We start from the raw sequence: 16,183 nt of genomic DNA, 5'->3' as shown, positions 1-16,183 counted from the left end.
TTGATTCCATTCAGCAATACACTTCCAGAAATGGGATTAATTTTATAAGTGGGATATCCAATTAAAAAAATAACTGTAAACGAAATTTCAATAAATTTTTTCTTATTATCTATCTTTTTTATTTTAGTTTCAGACAAAAAAATTTTCTGCAGCAGGGGTCACCAAACTTTTTTCACAGTGGGCCGCATAACTGAATGAATGACGAGCACGGGTCACATAACTATTTTGTTCAATACAGTATACTTAATACACAAAAAATAAAGACAACCAACACATTTATTTACCAATACATAAACACAGTCGCTGCAGCAAGCTCGTAATCGCTTTCCTTAGAAACTTCATTGCAGGTATAATTAAAGTTGACTTACTCAGACCTGTGTAGAGTCCGTTCTCGTGAACGTGTTTTGATGATATATATGTTATATGGACCACGGGGAAAAGGAAAATGCAAAAAAAACTACTTAGTTCGAATTTTTATTACTAGGTAAAAGATGGCGCATGAAGAACAAGAAACACAAAATGGAAACACGCAAAACGTTTTTATTCACAACATTTGTTCAATGTGCAATCTATTTGCATCAATTACATGTTCAAAACGCCGTACAGCTGTCCATATCTATACTAATATTATAAAGAGGTAAAGTTTGTAAGTTTGGATGTCGGAGGTAATCTCCAAAACTACTCATCCAATTTCAAAAATTCTTTCACGAATATTTAGAATGAACCTTCAGGGTGGAAATAGGCTGTATATTATTTTATTAAAAATTCATATAAATTAAAAGATATCATCTAGGTATGAGTTATATTTTTGATGTCAGCGGGTGGCGAGGGGCAAGACGCGTATGTATACCAGATAGATAATCGCGCGGCGCAGTCGCGTGGTCGGCGAGATATGCAGTGCACGTATCCGAACTTGTATATTACATAGATTTCGAAATTCCCCCGCGAGGGAGAAAGACAAAATTATGGCTTACCGTGTAGAACTCAGCTTCTATTATACTATTTTAGACGCGGTTTTCTGCGTTTTTGATTGCGTTTTAATAGAGTACGTCAAGAGAATGTACGCTAAGAAGGAATTTTTCGAATTTCTCTCCCGCGGGAAGTGTTATACATTTATAATAGATACATTTTGAGCCACAACAACGCTAGTAACATATATACCAAGTTTCATCAAAATACATCCACGAGAACGCGCTCTAGACAGGTCTGAGTAAAGCAACTTTAATTACAGTAGAGCTTCGATTATCCGACCCAATTAGGGACTGGGGTTGGTCGGATAATTGAAAAGTCGGATAACCGAGAAGTATAAAATATCCATTATTAGTGTAGTATATTATTATATCCCATGTAATTAGTATATTAGTATATTAGTATATCGCTATTAACCTACTTCGCGTTGAATTTTCATCGATGTTAAGCCTAACAAAAATTTTTTAAAATAATAATCGTTAAATATTGTATCGTTAAAAATTATAAAATTAAGCCTCGTTTAAATACTGGCTCGCTTTCATGGTCGAATGAGTGTTGCCAGCTAAAACACGTAAAAATAATATTAAAGTAGCCAAGACATAGCCAAATATTGTAGCGCCACATCACTAGCGGACATTTAAAATTTGTTGACTAGGACTGTCGGTTAACCGAGGTGTCGGGTAATCGGGAATTGGATAACCGAGGCTCTACTGTATAACCACCCTATACTTTTTCAGAGCGCTTTTTGTGTACAGGTACTGATATCCAAAGGCGCAAAAAGTCGCCAGATTTTTTATATTATCGATTTTTCTAAAAATTATATTACTGTCAGATGCAAAAATCAGATTGAACCAGTTTTGGCAATTTTATTTACGCTTATTTTAATTTTTCTACATAGTAAGTTTATCTACAAATATAATTATTTACATAAAAATATAAATATAATTATAATTATACAAAATTATATTTTAGCTAATTTTTAGCACAATGCGACGGCGGGCCGGATGAACTGACCTCGCGGTTCGGATCCGGCCCGCGGGCCGTAGTTTGGAGACCCTTGTTCTACAGCTTATAGATAATATTGCAGCAGTATACATATATTTTGCTTCNTATCAGCTAAATACAATGGCACCAAAATATAGGTGATCCATAATGGGCTATTCGATTGCGTGCATCCTCGACTTCTCCTTCTTGTGGGGGAAATCATATCGTGGCTTCTAGATAGTGGTACAATTTAATATATAAAATTCTCGAGAGTCTCGAGATCAGTATCAAATGCTTGATGTGTCGGCAAAACATTCAAAGTGCGAGCGGCATGACCTAGTCAAAATTAGGTTGTAGAAACTGAGTTTTCCTCTAGCATGCAGAAAAGGCTCACACAGATTTCCTTTGTTTTAAAATATATTCTTATAAATTATGCCCCTAGAATCTCTTTCTTTATACAGTTAAAACAGCCTTAAGTGCATGAAACCACGCAGAAAAGCCTCACAGTTTTTCCACCCATTTTTGACGGTGTTTATTTGACTATTTTGACCAAAAAAACGCATTTTACTAATTTTAAGATGCTCTTAACTGTAATTTATATTGTGTCAGTATTTTTCATAAACACGGAGGTAGAATTTGGATTCATGGGAAGAGGAAGTCCAGGCCAGGTAAGGCCTAGTAACCCACTATCTATTACCTATACTATCATACACTTGTATTTAGCTAATATTTAGTAGAAACAACGTATAACTTACTGAAATATTTTAATCTAAACCTTATGTATTTTATCTTTTGACAGAAAATCCTGTCAACGTCTTTTTTTAATTACAATTAAGAAAAATTAGATTAATCTCAAGATATGATTAATTAACTTACCTAAAGTAAGTGTAAGTATAACTAAATTAAAACCAAAAGCTAAAGGGTAGCACGTCGACTCTTCAAAACAATGAATCTTAGCTAAATGAAAAAATATGAAAAAATTTATTATTACTATTATTATATTTTAATTTTTCCAGAGAATAATAGTTTGTTTAATTAATAACTAACGAGTAGTGTTGTATGCTAGTTTCCAGTGTTATTATCGTATTTTCTGAATGTGCCAGGCATTGCTTGAGCTTTTGAGGTAGTGGGGATTTAGTGAGGGTGATAAAAACAGTGGTGTTGATAAATAAAATTTTCAGTCGTTGACCCGAATATTTACAATAATAAAACGCAAAATACAAAAAATTGCCCGGGCTTAACTTAAGAGCGTGTGGTATTTAGGGGTAGTTGGAGTGGGACCCCACAGTTTTTCCTAGGGTAACAAAGAATATTCGTGTCAAACTTGATGCCAATACTTGAACGGTGTAGAAGAAACCTTTATCTGTCGTGCATGATACATACTACTTAGTCTGACATTTGTATATATATAAATATACTTGGAAATAGCATACAATCACTACTTAATAAGTAAGAATTAATCATCTCTGTGAAAAATGAAATAAAACAGGAAAAACTAAAAAGTTAAGTAGAATTAAAAGAATTATTACACTGTTCTGCATCGAAATCCTCCCGTGAAAGATAATGCGATATTTTTATTATATTGTAGTGTGCTGAATATGAATCTGAAATCCGAAATGAATTCTCCTAAATCAGGTTTAGAGGTGTCAGTGGTAGATGTCAGATCTGATTTGTGATTTGGATCTTTCAAAAAAAGGGCTCAACTACTTGCGTTACGTCTCAAGCAGTGATGCTTCCTGTTACAGAGAAACGGAATCAGGTAATCTAAAATTTTTTCTATGGAAGACAATCTCGTTTTTTTGCATCGATATACCACTTTGTTGAAGGAACTTCAGCAGCTACAGGATCTCAAAGTGGTTGCAATGCTAACAGATCTTTAAAGAGGATACACCAAATTCTGCTGGTTTTTTATGTGAATGAGGCAATCAATCAAGGAGTTCTTACCATTCAATAAATACTTGGTAAGAAGAATAATGCTTTTCCCGCTCTGGGGGAAACTAAAATCCTCATACCTCCTCTTCGTATCAAGATCACTTTGATGAAAAACATTGTGAAAGGTAAGAACAGAAAAGAAGATTTTACTTTCCTGAAGCAAAGTTTTGTAATCTGAGAAAGGGAATTCCGTTGGCCCATAATAAAACAGAATTTGAAGAATCTTAGTTTAGAGGAAAAAACGTAACTGAACGGAAAGAAGAGAGTGGAGGAATTCGAGAACGTAAGCAAGTCTTTTTGGGGAATGTACGAGCTAACAAGTATGAGAAAATCGTAGAAAATTTGGAAACGTTCTACAAACATTGGACTGCAATATCTCACTCAAGATGTAATTTCCTGCTTGCCCATTTAGATTTTTTTTCGCTAAATTAGGAGCCGTTTCTGATGGACATGGAGAAATGTTTCATCAGAAACGATAAGAAATGTTCCTTGAAAAGTGGTATAGCGAAAGGGGAACGGGAACGGGATAGCAGATTACTGCTGAAATCCAGAGTAAGAGACTTCAGATGAATAGAAAAGGAAGAAAACGTATTACTTAATGTTTCACTTTTGAAATGTATAAAATTATAAAACGGGAGTAATTAACATACATTTAATACATAGCCAATTAGCTAACAAATATGATATTTTGAACAAAAATGTTTTCCTTCAAAAACCTCACTTCTTTCAAAAGTGGTGGGTGTTAGGTTAATTCTGTTGCCAGATTCGTATTCAGTACCATTGAAACTACAAAAATCGGTGAAAATGTTTGACGAAACGGAAATAATTTTTTCGCAGAACACAGCTAAAGCTTATTATTTAATTGTTATTTGTTTTATTACTTAAATACACACTTTTACCTCTAAAAATAGGCACTAGGATCATCGACAGCATCGTCCCAAATCTCAAGGAAATGGAAAAATGAGAAAAAAATCTGCGTAATTCTATTTTCTGTAAATTATATATAAACTATAATGATTATAATTATTAATGGAATAAAAATTCAGTTAATTTTAAGTATCTATAAGGAATTTATTTATATAACTTGCACGAAACTGTGTATTTAAAAATATATATATAATTTATTTAAGAAAGTATGTAAAAAGTACTGTTAATATAACGTAAAACATTATTATTTGTACATTTTTTTCTTTTTTAAATATCATATCCAGGTACACTTTACCCAAAACTGCGGGCATAATGTCTTATAAAACGGTCTCAATTCAGCCAAGGACGTAACCAGTCTTTTTTTTTAAACGGACTAAGTCATTAGTCTGCTTATACTGATATTATATTAGATCCGCATCACGTGACTTTGATAGTCTGAACCGCACTTTAAATGTTCTTCCTCAGCTTATTTAATAGAGGGAAAGGATAGCGATCGGTCAAAAGATGTCTCCCCAATTATTGGACTCAGTGGATCTTCAAGCATGAAGAAATGCAAAAATATTTGACGATTTTCTTTTTATGTGTGGATTTTAGTGTGTGTATGTGGGTGGCACAATTTTTCCATCCGCTATGTAGCTTAATTTCTCCCGTGTCTTTTGTTAAAGATTTCAGAAATTTGGTAGGNTCATACCTCCTCTTCGTATCAAGATCACTTTGATGAAAAACATTGTGAAAGGTAAGAACAGAAAAGAAGATTTTACTTTCCTGAAGCAAAGTTTTGTAATCTGAGAAAGGGAATTCCGTTGGCCCATAATAAAACAGAATTTGAAGAATCTTAGTTTAGAGGAAAAAACGTAACTGAACGGAAAGAAGAGAGTGGAGGAATTCGAGAACGTAAGCAAGGCTTTTTGGGGAATGTACGAGCTAACAAGTATGAGAAAATCGTAGAGAATTTGGTAACGTTCTACAAACATTGGATTGCAATATCTCACACAAGATGCAATTTCCTGCTTGCCCATTTAGATTTTTTTCGCTAACCTAGGAGCCGTTTCTGATGGACATGGAGAAATGTTTCATCAGAAACGGTAAAAAATGTTCCTTGAAAAGTGATATAGCGAAAGGGGAACGGGAACGTGATAGCAGATTACTGCTGAAATCCAGAGTGAGAGACTTCAGAAGAAGAATAGAAAAGGAAGAAAACGTATCATTTAATGTTTCACTTTTGAAATGTATAGAATTATAAAACGGGAGTAATTAACATACATTTAACACATAGCCAATTAGCTAACAAATATGATATTTTGAACAAAAATGTTTTCCTTCAAAAACCTCATTTCTTTCAAAAGTGGTGGGTGTTAAGTTAATTCTGTTGCCAGATTCGTATTCAGTACCATTGAAACTATAAAAATCGGTGAAAATGTTTGACGAAACGGAAATAATTTTTTCGCAGAAAACTGCTAAAGCTTATAATTTAATTCTTATTTGTTTTATTACTTAAAATACACACTTTACCTCTAAAAATAGGGACTAGGATCATGGATAGCATCATCCCCAATCTCAAGGAAATAGAATAATGAGAAAAAAATCTGCGTAATTCTATTTTCTGTAAATTATATATAAACTGTAATGATTATAATTATTAATGCAATAAAAATTCAGTTAATTTTAAGTATCTATAAGCAATTTATTTATATAACTTGCACGAAACTGTGTATTTAAAAAATATATATAATTTATTTAAGATAGTATGTAAAAAGTACTGTGGATATAACGTAAAACATTATAATTTGTACATTTTTGTGGTTTTTTTATATTATATCCAGGTACACTTTACGCAAAACTGCGGGCATAGTGTCTTATAAGACGGTCTCAATTCAGCCAAGGACGTAGTCTTTTTTTTTTAACGGACTAAGTGATTAGTCTGCTATACTGCTATTATATTAGATCTGCATCACGTTATTTGATAGTCTGGACCGCACTTTAAATGTTCTTTTTCAGCTTATTTTATATGCGATATATGCATATTTAATAGAGGGAAAGGATAGCGATTAGTCAAATGATGCCCCCCCCCCAATTATTGGACTCAGTGGATCTTGAAGCATTGAAGAAATGCAAAAATACTGTATTTGATGATTTTCTCTGTATGTGTGAATTTTAGTTGTGTATGTGAGTGGCACAATTTTTCCATCCGCTATGTGACTTAATTTCTCCTGTCTTTTATTAAAGATTTCAGAAATTTGGTAGGGAAGTTTGTTTATTTATGGCACATCATGCTATTAAAGTTTGGTAGTTAAAAATCGAAAGAGTGGGAAGATAAACGGGAGTTTTGTGTCGTATCTCGAGAAGGGCAAGATTTAATAACAATTTTTCTCGTTATTAGCATATAGGCTATATATATATATTTAAAATAAGATTTATCTCTATCCTCAAAATTAATATTTTACCTATTTTATAATAATTTTAAGAAAGATTAAATGCATTTGTAAAATAATTAGTACAAGGAAAAATGAATTTTATGCTATTTAAAAGCATACCTGCATAACTATTTGCTGCGACATCTTTAATTATAAATGAATATTTCACGAGTATTTAATAGTATTATTAATAGAGAGAAATGAGCAATAAGTAGACGTACTTCGACTTACGACAGTTTTAACAGCCTTGTTCATTTGATTGGAAGTCCAACGTAATATTCGCAAGCGAATACACATTGTCAGATGACGAGAGGTTACATGATCGTTTTACAAAAGTGCCATACTTTTGTAACCAATTTTTAATCTAAGATTATTATAAACAGTAATCAATGTTAATTATACAGGTTATAAGTAGAATAATGCTGCGGTACACAGCTTTGTTGGTTTTAACTATATGCACTTTTGTTTGGCGAAACGTCTAGGCCTGCAAGAAATCTTATGGCGGGGATGGCCAACAAGTCGATTGCTGAAAGTATGGCATGTTAAATAGCAAAGGATTTTAATTAAAATTTTAAAAATCACGGGACTTTTGGTCTCGACTAGAAGTTTGTATATTAATCGCGGCTTCTGGCCTTAAGTTTTTCAAGTAGTCTGAATTTTATTCCATGTAACTTCGTTATCGAGGTACGCGAAGGACAGACAGCAGACAGACAATAGTGAAAATGTGTAGATCTACAATTTCAAGGTTGCAGCCAATGCCTTTCACCGAGAAATTTCTTTTAATTACTTGCCCATGGACAAGTAGTAAAAAGAAAATTCAAGTAGGTTACTCTTCATAGGATAAAGTGTGGTACTCTTTGTGTCAAAGGGTTTTGCTAGGTTATATTGTTATTCTATTAATTGTTTAGTTGTATCTTAAGATATTTCAGTTAAGTGCAAACTGAGTAAACTAAACAAGAAAAAAATTTGCAATTTTTGTGAAGAAAAAAAATTCTTTTTTATTACAATGAAATAGAAATGGTGTTGTTTGATTTATGTTTTTAGTGCATTTACCAAAGAGAGATGTTCTCTAATGTTAATTACTACATAATAAATAAGTATAATTATGTTCTGTAGTATACTTTTAATAAAATTATTATGCTGTTATAGAAGAATAACGATGTAAAGTAGATCATTGGTGCATTTAACTTGGTCAGTCATACTCCAATATAAGTTGGCCAGGACTGCTTCAAGACAAGAAGACCATCGTATGTCGAGGTATATTAGTATTTAACAATGTATAAATGAAAAAATAATTACCTGATTTGCTTGAAACTGATCTCCTCCAAACACACGAAGACAAGGTTGCACTGCTCCTGTTCCAATACTTATTACTACTAAACTAACCATAGTCGTCAATCTAAATACAAAGATAAAACTGAGCTTTTATAAATTTTCTTAATATTTTGCATATATTTTTAAACCGAAGAAACAGATAATTGAAGAATATACAATATCACACGAATATTATAACTTAGAAGTTCAAATTTTAAATGAAAATATGGTAAAATGTTTTCTTTCATACAGGAATGACAAGAACTTAAATTATTGTAAATCTTTTCTGGTATTTTTAAGTACGATAATACAGATTAAAATAAATTCATAAGTTACCTCATTGGAAGAAAATTTGGGACAGAAGCCATAGTGAGGATTACGCATCCAAATAAAGTTAAAATTAACATGTAACTTATTGTTCTATAAATAAAAATATACAATTAATACTTCGATTATATCTTATAAATGGCTTTAAGACACATGAATTTTTCTGATAATTTAACTAATTGAAGTTTTATTTTCACCTGAATTTTCCTATCACAGTGTCAGCCAGTGTTCCACCTAACAGGCTTACAAAAAATGTCGCCATAGAAAATATGTGATATATATTAGTTGCTTCGTTATCGTCGTACAAAAGTTCTTGGGTAAGATATAAAATAAGAATGTCTAAAATATTCGAAAGAAATTAAAATTAATATTATTTGTTTCTGCAATATAATTATTTCTAACCTCCATTAAAATGCATGAAATTACGTGTCGCTTAATGTTTTCGAGACAAGCATTTCGTCATTAACTACGGAGAAATTTCGAATTATACAAACACTATTACTTTAAAACATATTTAAATTTAAACGTAGTCAATTTACATTTAACTACTACTTGGTATTCTCTGAACGGAAAAAGGTCCACTCCACACATGTTGCTTCCTCTGAATAAAATCCAACCACAATGCCGTCATTTTAAACAAGTTTACTTAATTTCTTGTACTCATAAATCCTAATACCAATAAAGTAGCTAAAACATTTACCCGTTTAGTTCATGACCTGTTTAAAACTCACTAAACATTTAATTCTACTTTTTCTACTTTTCATTAACATTTCATGTATGATTGGTCGTTGGAATATTGAAGAACATTGCACCTGTCTGTGGTAGATGATCGCGGGTTGGAAACGGACCAATGGACGTAGAGTTCACCAGGCTTTATTCAGTACATAACATCTAGATACAATCACTTTCCAGGTTAAGGCCTTTCGAAATGAATTTTCCCTGATTTCTTAAGTTTTGTCTTGCGTTTTCACATCAATCTAATTTTTTCAGATCGATTTTCCAGAAGAATATTTCAGAAGAATTTTCCAGAAGAATATTCCAGTTATTCTAATTGGAATATTCTTCTGGAAGTAAATTTTGATAAATGGAAAAAAAATGAATTTTTTATAAGCTAGTTATTACTAACGCAACTAGCATTATTTATGTTTTTAAACACGATGCTGTATTGTGTTTTATAAAAATGGTTAATAAATTCGACAAAATTTGTTACTTTCACCGCAATTTTATAACGTAATAAAATCGATAAAATAACTTACTTAATAATGAAACGTAGAAAAAGTAAATTCCAAATGGAAGCAGCAAAATGAACAATGCGGCCTTTGGATATGGAAGCTTTTCCTGAAAAAAATATATATTTGAATAAATAATTCAGAATATTTTTACGGATCAAATGGCAATTTTTAAGTTATTTTCGTTAAATAAATAAAACAATTACACATAAAATGAAATAACTGGTAAAAACTTCTATTTTGTTTTATACTTACTCGAACTGAAGAAATTCTTTGAGAAGAAAGTAACGGAGTAGCTACAAAAAAGTTCAGGTTAAATAAAAATATAAATGGGTTGAAAATACCAAAATATTGATGTACTTTTATCCACAGTTTCATCGCTGAACGATGTCATCATTCCAAATAAAAAGTGTTTTCGTGCTTTATATCATTTATCGAGTGTGAAAGTTTTATTCAAATGATTGCTGAAATCAATAAAAACGCTATTTTAAATTCAGTTATTTATCTTATCGCAAAAAATATAATATATTTGCCGTTATCTTCTGTTCTGATGACATATTTTTCACGAATGTATATTAATTACTTAATTATAAAAAAGCATAATATTATTTGTCTTCCGAAATGTTTAAAATGCTCTTATAACGGCGAATATAAGACATAAAAGTAATTAGAAATTAATTATTTATTGGCTGTATAGTTACGTAATTTAATTGCTTATACACTATAAATTTAAATAACAATTAATCATTGATATTGAATTGTTAAATTTAATAAAATATTATATCTAGTNTACAATTACATAGAATGAAATAACTGGTAAAAACTTCTATTTTGTTTTATACTTACTCGAACTGAAGAAATTCTTTGAGAAGAAAGTAACGGAGTAGCTACAAAAAAGTTCAGGTTAAATAAAAATATAAATAGATTAAAAATACCAAAATATTGAAGTACTTTTATCCACATTTTCATCGCTGAACGATGTCATCATTCGAAATAAAAAGTGTTTTCGTGCTTTATATCATTTATCGAGTGTGAAAGTTTTATTCAAATGATAGCTGAAATCAATAAAAACGCTATTTTAAATTCAGTTATTTATCTTATCACAAAAAAGTTAATATAATTGCCGTTATCTTCTGTTCTGAGGACATATATTTTCACGAATGTACTTTGATTACTTAATTATAAAAAAGCATAATATTATTTGCCTTCCGAAATGTTTAAAATGCTCTTATAACGGCGAATATAAGACATAAAAGTAATTAGAAATTAATTATTTATGTGCTGTATAGTGACGTCATTTAATTGCTTATACACTATAAATTTAAATAACAATTAATTATTGATATTAAATTGGTAAATTTAATAAAATATTATAATAATATAAATATAATAAATAAATAAAATATTAGACAACTATATTCGTGTTCTACAATAGCTACTGTTTTATTGTTTTATGTATTTATAGAATTACAATAGAAAAATTTAATCTTATTTTATCTAGTACAAGTTTTTCTCGCTAACGATAAACTGCAAGGTTATCTATAATATATTAATCTTTTGTAATAAGTGGGTTAGTCGGTTATTAAAAATAGAACAGTAATCATATTGATTTTTGTTTTGGACAGAAGAAATAACAAAGTTAAAAAATTGAATATATATATATTTATTTCTTATTATTTTTTACCCATGTTCAGTGTATGAAAGTTTTCGTCTCGCAATAAAAGTACTAATGAGTGTAGCAGTCTTGGAATAAAGCGCTAATGTGATTTTTCTCCCTCAAAATTCTTGTAATGGATTAATGTGAAACCACTATGTTTTATTTTAAATTTAGGTAAACTTCAAAAGAAATCTTGCAGCATTTGAAACAAGCCTACCAATACGAGATGCCAGGTTATACACGGTTGTTTGAATGTTTTTGATGGATTCATGAAAACAGAACGTTTCTTTTTTTCTGGTTAGAGATCGTCGTATGACATGCCGAATTATAGCAAAAGATATGAAGTGTCGGTAAACATGCACACACCGTTCTTTCGGAAAAGTTACAAAAACGAAAATTATGTTCGAGGTTTTTGCTTTATCTGAGCATAATCAGATACATGGGAGCTTCCGAATTAGTCGTCGGCATAACAGGCTGTAAGTCTATATCAAGAAAATTGTTAGAAGTGACGAAACACGGTGTCCCACGTAATTGAATTGTCCCACGTAAACTATGATCATTAAAATTAACGTCCACAAAACAAAGTCTCAAACCATGTTTGTCTTTTTCAATACTCGTAGTTTGATTCATAGAGAATTATTTGTACAGTCATTTTTCTCACAACTGTTGAAATTCCTCTGAAATTTCCACATTTCAATTACAATTGAATTGTGGCAAAATGCCTAGTCCTCATTCGATGACGAAAGCAAAACTGACGAATGTTATAAATTGCTTTGCAGTGGGGCAAAATAGATCTATCAGCCCAGAAATAAGGACTTTTTCATTGGAGAAACAACTAAACTTCATGCATGGTCTGAATTCCACCTCTTTTCAATCTCGTGCATCATAGGAGGTCATGCCATTTTGGGACAAAGAATGAAAGAAGTCTCTATCTAAATATTCGAATATAAAACTTTTGCAATTTGTAATAATTACATTATATGATGACGATAAATATAGATTCATAAATTTCGCTTTACACTTTTCCGTTTGTATTAAAAGTATTTTACCAGTCAACGAGCCCAATCTCTATCGCCATGTTTGATCCAATTAAGTTCACTAATAACAATGTATTCTATAAAATTGTTTGATTATGGAGGAGCGCTGTCAAGTCATCTAGGCCAGCGGTCGTCAACCTTTATGACCTCACGGACCACTAGACTCACAAGTTTGAATCCCGCGGACCACTATCATTAACTTTTTTAAACGATACAAAATCTGGAGAATAATAATCATAAAAGTACAATTTTACTATATTAATATGAAACTCGCTTGTTTAATTATAACAAATTAATGCAAGACTACAGTTCATTGCTGCTTGTTTGAAATAAATTTATGAATTCTTAGCGCTTTCCACAAAGGAAGACATCCGCACTCACAATATTGTCTATTATTCATTATTTATTGATAACAGTCATTTCGTATTTGGATTTAGATTCGAATAAAAACCCCCAATGAGTGAAGAAAGCAATTAAGCATTTTGCATTTCTTTCGTAATACTTAGCGTAACTTTCAGTTGATCAATTTCCAAATTTTTCCACGGACCACCCAAATTTTCTCGCGAACCTTCAATGGTCCACGGACCAGAGGTTGCCGACCGCTGATCTAGGCTGTTGGTGAATTTTGCTTTGACTTTACCTTTTTATTAATATTCTTCTGTAAAATCTTTTTACAGAAAATTTCTTTTTATTAATATACTAAATTTTGATATATTGGTCAAGTGATGCTGCCGCTGATTTTAAGTAATACAATATTCTTGTGGCAGTCTTTTTGTTCTGAATTATTCTAAAGTATTTTTTCAAAAACATCTCCTAGCGATACGTCGCAAGTTCAGAATGGCAGGAAAGGAGTAATACAATAAACGTTGCATCTTGTGAGTTGTGACAGAGTAAACAAAACCACTTAATAGTAATAGTTAGAGTTTTCCAGGCATTTTCAAGTGTATAACACTTAGACAGGGGCCAATTTCCCTCCTCGCTGAAGCACCTCCTGGACAGATCGCCCAAGTGTCGCGTGCTTTATTCCAACAACACTATCCTATATGATTGTAAGCGTTATCTTTATTTTCATTTTTTTGAAAAAATACAATAGAAGTAATTTTTCAACACGAAGGAAATACTATAATTATAATATGACAAATACAATGTTATATTTTTTTATTGTGTAAAATATAAAAAAGTAGATTTCAAAGTAGTATTTAATTCAATCTATAGCTGACCACATTGGGGACTGATTTCTTCGAAATACTGTATTAGATGTAATAAAGACAGTAATTTTTCCAGTTCAACGAGAGTGACCGAAAAGTTGTAAATTTTGGAAATTTCCGTGGACAACACCTGGTCCTAAAACGAATTAGTTAGAAAACAAATGACTATTAAGTTTAACATACTGTATTTAGATTTTTACAGTTATGGTGAGAAACGTTTAAAATCTACAACAGCCCTGTAGCGTTTTTTTGACATATACTAATGATGCGACAAAAGAGATATTTGACATTGACCGGTATTGGCACTCTGGGAATTTGGCAGTCCGCGTGTATGCACGCTCCGCAACCGTCTTCGATTCCATTCATTACCCATTCGTATGGAGCTATTTGACTAAGTGCATTGTTTTAAGATTTATAAAGTAAAGAATATTTTAAGTTATTTTTATGTATGTTTCTTTACAAAGCGNAATATTTAAAAAAATACTAAACTTGAAAATTTTATATAAATTTATGAAAATTTGCTGCCCTGGGAAAATGCCCAGTTTGCCCATATGGTAGTGCTGACCCTGTTAATCATGTTATAGCCTTAAAAATCCAACAGATTGTACGGCTTAATTTATCAATTAATTGCTAAATATATACAGTATATATATTTTAGCAATTAATGATATATATCATTATTAAACATGTTCATATTTAAACTCTTACTTGTTAGTAAAATTTAAATATTTACTGTGCGCGCTTTATTTAGTTTTGTGTAATTCTGTTTTATTGGGTGTGTGCTAATCTATTTTTTGTTAGTAAGCATAAAAATTGAATGAATTTAATAAAACAGTTAAATTAATAGTAATAAAGGCCTTAAAGTGACGCTGTAAAAGTTTCAAAATAAATATTTTTGGTTTTCTAAAAAAAGCAATTTTTTTATTTTATTAAATATTAAATAAAACTTTATTTTTTATTGAAAGTTGTTATCATTATTTGTAAATATTTGTTTTGAGAAATTGTTGTAATTTTTTTTCCAACTAAGTATAAATAACATAGTAATATTCTTAAATTAATCTTAGTCATTTATAAGTTTCATGAATAACTCAATCATAAAATGAATGAAGTTTTTGCAAAATCATAAAAAATGATTTTGCAAAAACTTTATTCAATTATTTCACTTGTTGTTGTTAACACATTTTGAATTCAATTACTGAAACTTGAAATAACTATGGAAGTTAATTTTATTTATGATTAACAAAATATAATTTTCATGAAGTTTATCAAAATATTCACTAATGTACTGATAATCAAGAAACAACTATTTGCTTATGGCCAAATGTGTTTCAAAATAAATCATTTTTAGCAACCTTAAGTAAGCAGTTTTGTTTTGTGATTTGTCGCTATTATGTTACTAAGTTTTATATGCTTTAAAGACAAGTTTACTAGATAGATGTTTGATTTTATTATGTTAGGTTTCCAGAATTACAATAATTCTATTTTATATAATTTACAAAATAAATTGTATAGGAAATTTAAACATTAAAAACAAACATTATTAAAATTTATCAAATTATTTTTGTTTGAGAGAAATCTTTACAAATAGAGATTCCTTACAAATTAGAGGCATCCTTTGCCAACTAATGCAGAGCATGCATTCCAAAAAAATGGCTTGGTTGGTAAAATCATAGTTCTGAAACCAGAGAGTCGGCAAGGAATAGAAGAAAGTTAACTATGATACTGAATATAATTGTATTATAATAAATTTTACATCAGAAACATAATAGTATAAATTAAAATATTTGTAAATTATAAGAAATAAAAATCAACTTTAACACAATTCCACAGTCCTGGGGAAAGAAGGCACTAAAAAGTAAAATTATGGAGAAATGACAACAGACTTGGACAAATAGTATAAAAAGGAGGAAAATCTTCGACTTAATCCCAAATATTGATGAAAGACTCTCCCATCTTTGGCCGGATGGCCGAGCGGTCAAGGTGGCAGCCTACCGCTTCGACTGAAATAATTAAATCCTAAATATGCGGCCGGATGGCCGAGCGGTCAAGGTGGCAGCCTACCGCTCTGGGGGACCCGGGATCGAATTCGGACAGGTCAAGGAATCCCCAGGAATTTTTCGAGGTTGGTCCGTTCGGATATGTCGGGCCCTGTCCCTCACCACCCAGTCGCCCCATTGTGGGCCTG

The 16,183-nt window shown here is 31.1% G+C and overlaps 1 protein-coding gene and 1 long non-coding RNA gene across 2 annotated transcripts; both read right to left on the bottom strand.

Moving 5' to 3' along the window:
- Positions 1 to 15: 15 nt before the first annotated feature.
- Positions 16 to 9,362, bottom strand: LOC111615039 (peptide transporter family 1-like; the record flags this gene model as incomplete). The annotated part of the gene is made up of 6 exons (XM_023356412.1): positions 9,065 to 9,362; positions 8,877 to 8,960; positions 8,526 to 8,625; positions 6,325 to 6,415; positions 2,830 to 2,910; positions 16 to 73 (listed from the first exon to the last, which is right to left on the bottom strand). Coding segments are annotated over exons 1-6 (479 nt in total), but the record flags the coding sequence as incomplete, so codon positions are not given.
- A 761-nt stretch (positions 9,363 to 10,123) lies between these two features.
- LOC111615037 lies at positions 10,124 to 10,543 on the bottom strand. Its single transcript, XR_002755023.1, has 3 exons — positions 10,457 to 10,543; positions 10,352 to 10,392; positions 10,124 to 10,205 (listed from the first exon to the last, which is right to left on the bottom strand). It is a non-coding gene; the product is annotated as an uncharacterized LOC111615037 (long non-coding RNA).
- Between the last annotated feature and the right edge of the window lie 5,640 nt (positions 10,544 to 16,183).

The sequence above is a fragment of the Centruroides sculpturatus genome, unplaced genomic scaffold, assembly GCF_000671375.1.
Source record: "Centruroides sculpturatus isolate CEXI.00-Female unplaced genomic scaffold, Cexi_2.0 scaffold1976, whole genome shotgun sequence".
NCBI lineage: Eukaryota > Metazoa > Arthropoda > Arachnida > Scorpiones > Buthidae > Centruroides > Centruroides sculpturatus.
The sequence above is the reverse complement of the archived record's forward strand: the minus strand, read 5'-3'. Positions and strand labels throughout refer to the sequence as shown.